Below are 11,122 nucleotides of genomic sequence, written 5' to 3'. Positions count from 1 at the left end.
ATGAGACCTGCCCTAATTTTCATTTGGAAAAGATTACTGTGGCTACTCTTGGGAAAATGGTTGAGAGAGCAAGAGTGGGTACGGAGAGACAAGTTGGGAGGCTGCCAGTTAGGCAGGTCAGGTGAGGGATTAGGTTTGGACTAGACAGTGGAATGCAGGTGGAGAACAGTGGACCTGTCTGAGGTTGAGAAATTTGGGTTACAGGATCTAGTTCTCGATTGCAAGCAGGTGACAATGGAGAGGGAAAATCAAGAATGATGACCGTGTTTCTAGCTTGCATCTTAATATGGATGGTGCTGACATTAACTCGAATAGGAATACTGAAAAAGTTTGTGCTTGATCAATGTAAGATGATATGTTCAGTTTGGGATGCTGAATTTGAGATTTCTGTAAAATGGCCATCAATGTGCAGTAATTTCATTCCTTTCCAAGATTTAATTGCATTTGAGGACTAGGGATGGACTAACTGTTATGTCTGTTTTTCTATTAAACTAAGCTTCTCAAGGACAGGACTGTGCCCTTTCCTGTTTGTGCTTCTGAAATCTACAGAGCCTGGCAGATAGCTAGCGCTGTAATGTTATTGACAGAGTAAGTGAAAGTGGTCAGGACGTTGTCACATTGCCTGAAAGGTTCTTTACAATCTGATATCAACCCGAATTCTGAGTTCTTGTTCATCCTTTAATGCAGAGAAGAATCTCTTGTATGTTTGTACCCTCCTCATAACACTAGCATGTTTTAGGCACCTAATGGGTTTGAAGTGAATGAACTTCCTTGGAGTTCTAGCCTTAACCATTGCCTACTCTACCTCTTGACCATAGAGTAGCTCTTTCCAAAATATTTGCCTCTTTCTGGCCCACTTTCTCTCTGCCTTCGTGGTTGTTATTCTTCACCAGAATGACTTGATCTCCTCTCTTTGTTTGGTTAATGACTACCAATCTTTTAATACTCTAGACTGTATTTCCCCGTGAGATCATCTCAGTCTCCCAGAAACAATGTTAAGCATTTCCTTCTCTAGAATCTCACAGCACTTCTACATAGCTCTCCCTTAGCACACATCAGCCAGGTGTTGTGAGCTGCTCTCTTTCACTTCTCATTCGCATGTGAATTTTGTAAAATCGTAACACTGCCTTATTCAGCTCACATTCCTAGTGTCTTGCGCAGTGTCAGGCAGGAGATGTAGTAGGTACTCATGAATCAGTTTAGATACCACTTTCAGCAAGGACATGCTGATTATTTTAATCAGATAGATTTCATTTTGGGGAGACAGGTTTTTTTTTTGAACTCATAACGATTTTAAGGTATTTATATATACTCATATACCCACAGAAAATAACAAGTAACATATTCATAAATACCACACTGATTCCAAAATGATTTTACAAGTCAGCACCAATGTCCCATTGAGTATATTAATGTAATAGAGGCCTTAATAATGAGAAATGACAGAAAAATGTTAAATCTGACATTGTTATCTGATATATTAATTAAATCTCAGATATCATAAAGAAGACAGAAACATAGCATCTGAACTTTTTGTCCAAAAATAGAAAAGGTTCTGCTAAGGGTATAGGTTTCAAGAGTACTATTCTTGCCTAAAATTGATTTCCTCTGGCCTAGATTTATGATCCCAACAACAATCGGTATGAAGTTCCAGTCCCTCTGAGTATACCCAGCGTGCCATCCAGCACCCCTGAGGGTCAACTCTATGATGTCCTCGTTAAGAAGAATCCATTTGGGATTGAAATACGCCGGAAGAGTACAGGCACTGTAATGTGAGTGGCTTCTAGTGTGACTCAGAGTTGATGGCTACCTGTGCCTTCGCTGCCAGGTCCATTGTCCTTGGATGTATCCTGGTTCAAAACATCACATTGTCCACTTCCAGATGCATGGATGAGTTGTTTCCTTCAGACCTGTTCTTACAGGAAATCTTTAGCATTCTAGAAATAATTACTGAGGCAGTTGAGTGTGCCCAAGGATTCATCCAACAACTGTTTATGGGGTGCCTTCTCTAGATTATGTGCTGCTCCTTATAGACAGCTGAGGTTTCTCTTCTCATGACAACAAATAATAAGTAAATATCACTTTGAGTGCTATGTAGAAAATGGACTGAGGGGTGCAAGGGTGGAAGGCGGTGCTAGTGTGGAGTGGTCCCAGCTGAGATGCTGAGGAGTGCTTGGATTTGTATTGTGGAGGACCACTGAAAGGAGGCAGTGACAGAGGGAAACAGATGAATGATGAATAACTCCTGGGCTTTTTAGCGAGGATACCTATGATATTTTAATCCAATTGAGTTTCTGTTTTGTTTGGGAGATGAACAGTTTCTGAGTAGGAATCAAGCATTCTGTTGTCCTTGAAAAGTCAGCTGCTGGAAGCAGAGAGAAAAGCCCATTTTCTGTTTCAAATCTGCCTTTTTGCGTTTCAGTTGGGACTCTCAGCTCCTTGGCTTCACCTTCAATGACATGTTTATCCGCATCTCCACCCGCCTCCCCTCCAAGTACCTCTACGGCTTTGGGGAAACTGAGCACACGTCCTATAGGAGAGACCTGGAGTGGCACACTTGGGGGATGTTCTCCCGAGACCAGCCCCCAGGGGTAAGGACAGAGCATTTGGGATCTGTGTCTCTGCTTCTCTCTACCCACACTGCGCATGCTTTGGGCTTCATCTTCCCAAACTCCACTTGGTCATCACATTCTGCTTTTAGGCGAGTGGGCCAATTCCCAGGCTCCTTTGTTTCATGTATTTAGTTTATTTCATGGAGAAAACTAGACCCATCTTAGCAAGCACATTTTTGTTGAGTTTCTTTCTCAGGCATAATGTCTTTTAAACTCCTACTTCTTCTCCCCATGACTCCCCAGTACAAGAAGAATTCCTATGGTGTCCACCCCTACTACATGGGGCTGGAGGAGGACGGCAGTGCCCATGGAGTGCTCCTGCTGAACAGCAATGCCATGGGTAAGGCCATCAGCACCTCCCTTATTTTGGGGGGATACCAATCATGCTTGAGTCAGTTTAGTATGTGTTTAGCCTAACTGTTCCTTGAATTCAAAATTTTCATTTTACAGGCATTGGTGTTTATTTTTTCTTGTGCTTAGCCTTTCTGTTTATTTCAGTCTAGTATCATGTGATAAGAAGATCTAACCCAACTCTTATTTTGGTATAAATCACATCAGAAGGGATAGTAACACCACATGGGTCCCAAATATCCTGGAGGTCAGCTCGTGGGAGCCAGTTATATAATTTGAATTAGGCTAAAACTATGGGTCAGAGAAGTTAGTCTGGGGGTATGAGGGTGTATGGTACATTGAAAAATTACCTATCGGGTACTATGCTCACTGTCTGGGTGAGGGATCCATACCCCAAACCTCAGCATCATGCAATATTCCCATGTAAGAAACCTGAACATGTATCTCTTCATCTAACATAAAACTTGAAATGTAAAAAATAATAATTTTATAAGAGTAGAATGACAAAATATAGTAAAGTACCCTAAAGAGAATCAAATCCAGGAATGGGACCTGTAGACTTCCACTGATCTTCTTCAGTTCTGTGTGAGTTTGATAGAAAATGCCTGCTCTTACCACTCTGTGATAGGGAGGGTGCAGGAAGATGGAGAATGTGTGGATTTCAGGGCTGATTCGTGACATGGAAAGTTTCCAGCTGGGTTAGCATTTTTCTTCATTTTCAGATGTGACGTTCCAGCCCCTGCCTGCCTTGACATACCGTACCACAGGGGGAGTTCTGGACTTTTATGTGTTCTTGGGGCCAACTCCAGAGCTTGTCACCCAGCAGTACACGGAGGTAGGGGGAAATCCAATTGTTTATCAAGTACTTATACAGCACATCCTGGGTGCCAGAGCCCACATTCATTAGTATAACTCTCAGTTGATAACTGGAAATATTGGTCTTTCTTGGAGAGAGATTATAGAATAACAAAAATAAATACATTCTAATTACCATTAAATTTATAGCCTCTGTAAGCATTGCAGAATAGCAGAAGTTATAGTGGTACTAGTGGTGGTGATGGTAGTGATAGTAGTGTGATGGTGGTGGTATTTGTGGTTGTGGTATTGATGGTGGTGATAGTGCTAGGGGCTGACAGTGGTGATAGTGATGTGGGAATGGTGATAATGATGGTGCTAGGGGCTGATGGTGGTGATAGTGATGTGGGAATGGTGATAGTGATGGTGGTAGTAGTGGTGTTGGTGATGGTGATGATAGTGGTGGGGGTGGTGGTAATGGATGTGTTGGTGATGATGATGGTGATAGTGGTGGTGATGGTGACAAGGGTGGGTCTGACGATGGTGTTTGTCATAGTGATGGTGATGATGCTGATGGTGGTGGTCGTTGTGGTAGTGGTGGTGACAGTGAGGTGGTGCAAGGAGTGTGATGTTCGTGATAGTGGTTGTGATGATAGTGTTGATGGGGGGATGGTGGTTGGGGTGGTGGTCGGGGTGGTGGTGATGGTAGTGAAGGATAGTGATAATGGTAATGATGGTGGTGGGGCATGATCGTGGTACTGGTGGTGATGGTGAAAATAGTGATGATGGTGGCAGTGATGATGGTGATGGTGACCATGGTGGTTGTGGCAGCAACAACAGACACTTATATACTACCAAGGGCACATCACTGATTTATCACTTGCTGCATATTACAGCACTTCACACATATTAACTCATTCATGCCTCACAGAAACACTATGAGGCAGGTGCTATTACTATCCGTTATTTACAGATGAAGAAACTGAAGCACTAAGAGATTACTTAATTTTTGCCTAAGGTCACACAGCTAGCAGGATTGGATGCTGTATCTAAGGCAGGCATTTTTCTCTGATTCTGGGCTTCTTAACCAGTTACCTACAGTGTCTCTAGGAATAGAGTAACATCAGATTTTCCATAATTTTTAAGAAGAAGCTCAAGTCTAGCAGAAAGCTTTCTCCAAGTATCCTAGTGGCTGTATATCCTGTCCGTTTTGGTCTGGATTTCAATTAGTTAGTTGACTAGCTTGGGGCACGGAAAAAATATTCTTATTACTTGACGTAAAACTTCAATCTGGTGCCTCTGTTCTGAAGACTAATATTTTCTGTCTATTTTCTAGTTGATTGGCCAGCCTGTGATGGTACCTTACTGGTCTTTGGGGTTCCAGCTGTGTCGCTATGGCTACCAGAACGACTCTGAGATCGCCAGCTTGTATGATGAGATGGTGGCTGCCCAGATCCCTTATGTACGTTCTCAGTCATGGCTCTGGAGTTTCAAAACTAACCCAGGTGCCTCTGTGTCTGGGTTCATTTGTCTAATGTTTATGGGATTCTATAAAGACATAATGTTCTTTTTCAGACAATATCACAGTTAGCCTCACCCCAGCACGGCAATATAGGTAAGGGCACTTGTTTCCATCTTCCAGAGATGACAGCTCAAGACTCACCATGACTCGCCAGAGTGGGAGATAGGCTGGCTCCAGGGCTCTTTCTGCTCTCCTGTGCTTCCTTCCATTTCTTTCACATGACTTCAAAACATGTAGTCAAAAAAGTCCTTGGTTTCATAAGAATAAATAATATCCCACAGTTCTTTTACTTAATTCTTGAAAAGACTAATCACAAATCAATCAGACAATTGTATATGTGAATACAACCTCAGTTCCTGCATCAGCTCTGAGCTAATAACAGATGGATTAAACAGATCCTGGGATGGGCTTCCAGAGGACATACATATGGAAATAAACCTTATCCTTCACTGGAGGATGGGAGGGAACCAAATCATCAGATAATTGATCCCATGAACCATCCCATATTTAATTTTATCCCACTTTTCTATTGTTTACAATTGTTCCATTAGTGGAATGTAGTGTTTCCGTTAGTGGATAGTGAAATGCAATATTACAGTCTCAGGAAGAATGTTGTGTTAGATTACGCTCAAGATTCCGTATTCCAAAGCAACTATATGTCTTTGCTTTGTTTTGTAGTAGATTTACCATTAGCCCTGGATAATTAACTGTATTTTTCCTAAACATGAACCACTGATACCAGGGGCAGCCTCTTGGGGGAGGTCATCACAATCACACCGGATAGTGGCAATTTACAAAGCACTTTCCAAATCACTGTTTTTTCTTATCCTCAGAATAGCCATGCTAGATAAACATTCTCATCCTATTTTATGCTGACTTTGATTTTTTTCTATCTTATCACTGAACATTTGAAAAATTAAGTGAATTTCTCAGCACCTGTACCTAACAAATGGCAGAGCTGGGATTTGAAAGCATCAACAAGAATCTGTCTGGAATTCCACCAGGGGTGGTGAAGGGTTGTTCTCCTATAAAGCTTGGGCGTGTACAGCGGCAGCCACTCAGCTCCCCGTGTCCTCCCGCAGGATGTGCAGTACTCAGACATCGACTACATGGAGCGGCAGCTGGACTTCACCCTCAGCCCCAAGTTTGCTGGGTTTCCAGCTCTGATCAATCGCATGAAGGCTGATGGGATGCGGGTCATCCTCATTCTGGTTAGTCCTGATGTGAATGTGTGCGTTCTGTTTGGGAGCAGGTATGGGCTTTGGTGGAGAAAGCATTATGCTTTATTTCTATGTTACAAGTAGATAAATTGAAGTGCAGTAAGAAATGTGTATTTCCCAGGACTCACAGAAACTCTACCGTGCAGGTAGAAGCCAGTGAGTTCACCCTGGAGCAGTTCTCCTTCATTCTGTTTCTCCTCATTCTGTGGCTTTGGTTTTCCCAGCTGACTTATGCTTTGATTTCAGGATCCAGCCATTTCTGGCAATGAGACACAGCCCTATCCTGCCTTCACTCGGGGCATAGAGGATGACGTCTTCATCAAATACCCAAATGATGGAGACATTGTCTGGGGAAAGGTATGGTCCTAAGCGATGATCCACTAGTCCCTAGCCTGAGGGTGGGTCACTGTTAGTGGGTCACACGCCTGTGTATGTCATTTTTGGCCTTTTCTATTTGGGATCTGAGGTCAGAAGCTCTCCTTTCCTCAATCAATATTTGTTGATACAATTAACGACTTTTAAGGTAATGTAACGTGTTATGGAATTCACTTTTATGTCAATCCTACGTGATAGTCAAAGTATTATTGCTCCTAGGAGCATGGTTTATCTAATAATTTCTTAGGAAATACCATGTAAGGGAAATTGTCTAGTGCATTGCTACTGAACGTGTTTCTCTCCATAGGTCTGGCCTGATTTTCCTGATGTTGTTGTGAATGGGTCTCTAGACTGGGACAGTCAAGTGGAGGTAAAGGGTCTTTGTAAATTTGGGTGCAGTCAGGGTTTCTAAGCAGGGGCAGCTGTTCCTGGGATTGTGGATATGCCTGTACCGTAGACATGAGCTTGGCAAGGGAGAAACACTTAGGGGATGTGTCTTGGGTGTCAGTCTGTATGCCCATTACTTTATATGTAGTAATACTTTACTGGCCACTGGGATGTAGATATGTATTATTATCCTTGGAATTTAAGACCAGAGAGCTTAAATTATTTGTCCACAGTTTTAGGTGACAGAGTGGTGATTTCAATTCCAAGGCTGTCAGATTCCAAAGGCCGAAGAAATTTCCACTGGTCAATACCTCCTAGAAGTGCTATCTTTTCTCTGAACTGTTATACTTACTGTTGTTGCCTTGGTTATCCCTTTTAAACAGTCTTCAACCCTCGAAGACTGACTAGGTCTTTTTCTTTGTATATCTTTCTTTTTTTTCCCCATGAACAGGTGTCTCCATCTTCATATTTATGAGTCCTGCCCCAAGCCCCATCATTCCTTGGGTTTCTCAACTTTGCTTTTACCTCTCAGTTTCCAGCCTTATTGTAAAACTTGCTCTCTCCTGGGGACAGTTTGTTGCTTGTAATGGATCCAAGTAGTCCATGGTTCTGGACCTGAATCTTTTTCCTGATTGACTAAGCATTTCTTGCTTGAATGAATACATGGCTTCTTACAGGAGAGTGGAGAAAGTGAAGGCAGAAGCCACAAGGCAAGAGTTGAATATGGACAGGCAAAGCCAGCACCTTGGAGAACGGCAGAACATTTTTATGAAATTGGAAGGGGTCATCCGAGCAGTACTTAGGGAATTTCTTACATCATGGCTGGCCAGGTTCCCCACGTGTACCCCATATGGGATACAATTCTGACTCAGATGTGGCTGATAATCTCTTTATTCTAATTCTCCAACCCCCACCCATCCCATTGTTTCTAACCCTGCCTGATCTGGAGCTCTGTGTTTCTGGTGAAAGTTTCTCTTTGTCAGGTTTCGTGGCTTCTACCTCCATTTCCTAACAAAAGGCATCCCTGGCATGCCCACTTCTCTCAAGATTCTCCATGATGTGACCCACTGTCTTCTCACATCCTTGACAGCCAGACCCATGCAGGTTGATCTGTTTCTGTTTTCTTATGTTCCTTTTTCTGCCCCTTATCTAGACATCTGAGTTCCTACCTGCCTTTTATCTGTGGTGTATAAGAACTGGAGCTCCCCTAGACCAAGTGCTCATTCTGTTGCCTCCCCCACCCTCCTCACCAGCCTTCTTTAGCTCTTTAACTCTTATAATGGTGTGGTTAGCATAGTGGAGGCTATTTACTGAGACATACAAAGGACCGTAATGTTCCATAACAAACAACATGAGTATATTAAAATGTATGGACATTTATTTGCTGCTTCTAAGTGGTGTGAACCCACTATTAAACACTGAGTATTTATTTTATGCCAGGTTCTAAGCTGAGCATTGTGGGCAATATAAATATCACTCAGAAGAATATAAAACAAACTTCTTACTCTCAAAAATCTATAATATAGTTAAAAAGTTGTATCTTGAATCTTTCAGGTTAAAGTAAAAACACTGCTTTTATTATTTGAGGGAAGAGGAAAATAAGGGGAAGTCGAAACGTCCTCTTTAAGTCCTCTCAATTTATCTTCCACACAGCTGTAGTTGTCATGTGATTCTGAAATTGTAGAAAACACTGAGGTGTACTGGTCTAATATCCTGAAATGTAATCTTATTCCTTCCTCCCCTCTCTCAGTAGGAATGATAATAGGAGGGAGTCCCTGGGTGTTTCTTCCTAACCTATTACCATGCATCTCATGTCTGCAGTCTCTCCCTGGCTTTGTCTTTGAGGAGTGCTAAGGAAATGGCAGGACTGACATTGAGGGTTGGGCATGAGGTCACTAGTTTGGGTCATTGATTGTCATCATCCATGTGTATATGAAGAGAACAGTTTTAGGATGTTTTCCAAATGCTGGGAAGGTGTGCAAATTGCACTAATTTCTCCTCTCATTCTACACTTCTCTAATAAGTTAATAACATTGTTTAGGCCCTATTCAGGCCATCTGTCACCATGCAGTTCAAGTATTTGTGCGAGTTGCATTCTCAGTAAGTGCCTGTTTTCTGTCTTAGATATTTGTGTGGGACAAAGAAATTATATATTTTTTATAGCTATATCGAGCTTATGTGGCCTTCCCAGACTTTTTCCGTAATTCAACTGCCAAGTGGTGGAAGAGGGAAATAGAAGAACTATACAACAATCCACAGAATCCAGAGAGGAGCTTGAAGTTTGATGGCATGTGGATTGTAAGTGTGTGTGTGTCTGTATACCTGTGGCATTGTCTATCTTTGTGTGCCTAAGTACATGTACCACTGACCTTCAGTCAAGAGGATAGTCATTGTCCAAGGAAGACTTTGGACATATCAGACACTTCATCCTCTCAGGAGAGGAACAGCCCTGATAGACCTGACGCTCCTACTGTAAAACCTCTGAGGCGGGACCAGGCGTGGTCGCTCATGCCTGTAATCCCAGCACTTTGGGAGGCTGAGGTGGGCAGATCACCTGAGGTTGGGAGTTTGAGACCAGCCTGACCGACATGGAGAAAACCCGTCTCTACTAAAAATACAAAATTAGTTGGGTGTGGTGGCATATGCCTCTAATTCCAGCTATTTGGGTGGCTGAGGCAGGAGAATCGCTTGAATGTAGGAGGCAAAGATTGCAATGAGCCAGGATCGCACCATTGCACTCCAGCCTGGGAAACAAGCGAAACTCTGTCTCAAAAAATGAAAAAACCAAAAAAAAAACCTGGGAGGCAATTTACTTGGAATTTCTTGGAAATTTGATTGCCTCACAGCCACCTGGAAAGAGATATATTTTTTTAACCCTCTAGCCAGTCATTCTGTAGGAGTGAAGTCATCTTTCTAGCCAGTTCTCACCAGGATTTGATGAAGCTCCCAGGGCTGGCATCTACAGGGATTACTGGACATTGAACAATTTATTCACTGCTTCCTTGGCTCAGAATTGGCAGGATGTAATTATCTTAAAAAGTGAGGTATGTCTGTGTTTGGCATTTGTAGGATATGAATGAACCAGCAAGCTTCGTGAATGGGGCAGTTTCTCCAGGCTGCAGGGACGCCTCTCTGAACCACCCTCCCTACATGCCACGTAAGAAGCCTTGGCCTCCTTGGCTGACAGAGCTACGACCGGAAGGATTACACTGGAGGAGCCCCAAGGCCAGGGGTGTTCCCTCACAGCTCAGGGCACATCCTCATGGCTGCTGTGGTTTACTGGGGACCAGAGACAAAAGCTCTGCACTCGCTTTACCCAGCCGGGCATGTGCAAGTGACTAGATTCACGGAGCAAATTACTTGAAATTTGTCCAGAAAGCACTTAGCAGAGCTCATGGCACAAAGGGTTCTCACAGCTGGGTTTCTTAGTTTTTAGGCTCGTGTGAATTCCATCACAAGAATTTCTTGTGTCATCAGTGAGTGGAAATTACTGGCTTCCCCTTATCATGGAGCTGATGGACTTTGGAGTTATACTTGGGTTCATATCTTGGCTTCAGGAATTGTTCTCTCTAGGAGTTTTGTGACTTTTCACAGATTATGCGATATTTCCAAATCTCAGTTTGCTAAACTGTAGAGGACAGATAATGTGGTCTTCTTCGTAGAATTATGGATATAATTGGCAAGTCAAAAGCCTAAATCAGAGCCTGTCATGTAGTGTTTGACAGCTGTACGTTCTTCCTGACACCTCTGCTTTCTTCAGTGAACTTGATGTTGGAAACACAGCAGGTGCCATTGCAGCTCAGAGCTGGAGGCGCTGTGCTCATGTCTCTGGGGAGATGGAGAGTGACACAGCCAGGACT

The 11,122-nt window shown here is 42.9% G+C and overlaps 1 protein-coding gene across 1 annotated transcript in view; it reads left to right on the top strand.

The window, feature by feature from the left end:
- The first annotated feature begins 2,500 nt into the window (after positions 1 to 2,500).
- The window catches only part of LOC131384031 (maltase-glucoamylase-like), a 9,713-nt gene continuing 1,091 nt past the window's right edge, over positions 2,501 to 11,122 (top strand). Inside the window, exons 1-9 of the mRNA XM_058442721.1 lie at positions 2,501 to 2,591; positions 2,856 to 2,952; positions 3,686 to 3,798; positions 5,095 to 5,220; positions 6,363 to 6,491; positions 6,747 to 6,857; positions 7,183 to 7,245; positions 9,426 to 9,560; positions 10,332 to 10,419. Coding sequence (XP_058298704.1) covers positions 2,565 to 2,591; positions 2,856 to 2,952; positions 3,686 to 3,798; positions 5,095 to 5,220; positions 6,363 to 6,491; positions 6,747 to 6,857; positions 7,183 to 7,245; positions 9,426 to 9,560; positions 10,332 to 10,419 — 889 coding nt within the window. The 5' untranslated portion in view covers positions 2,501 to 2,564. The remainder of the gene's footprint in view (positions 2,592 to 2,855; positions 2,953 to 3,685; positions 3,799 to 5,094; positions 5,221 to 6,362; positions 6,492 to 6,746; positions 6,858 to 7,182; positions 7,246 to 9,425; positions 9,561 to 10,331; positions 10,420 to 11,122) is intronic.

This window comes from Hylobates moloch, unplaced genomic scaffold (assembly GCF_009828535.3).
Source record: "Hylobates moloch isolate HMO894 unplaced genomic scaffold, HMol_V3 SCAFFOLD_1, whole genome shotgun sequence".
In the NCBI taxonomy this organism is placed as follows: Eukaryota; Metazoa; Chordata; class Mammalia; order Primates; family Hylobatidae; genus Hylobates; species Hylobates moloch.
This window is presented reverse-complemented; position numbering and strand designations above follow the sequence as displayed.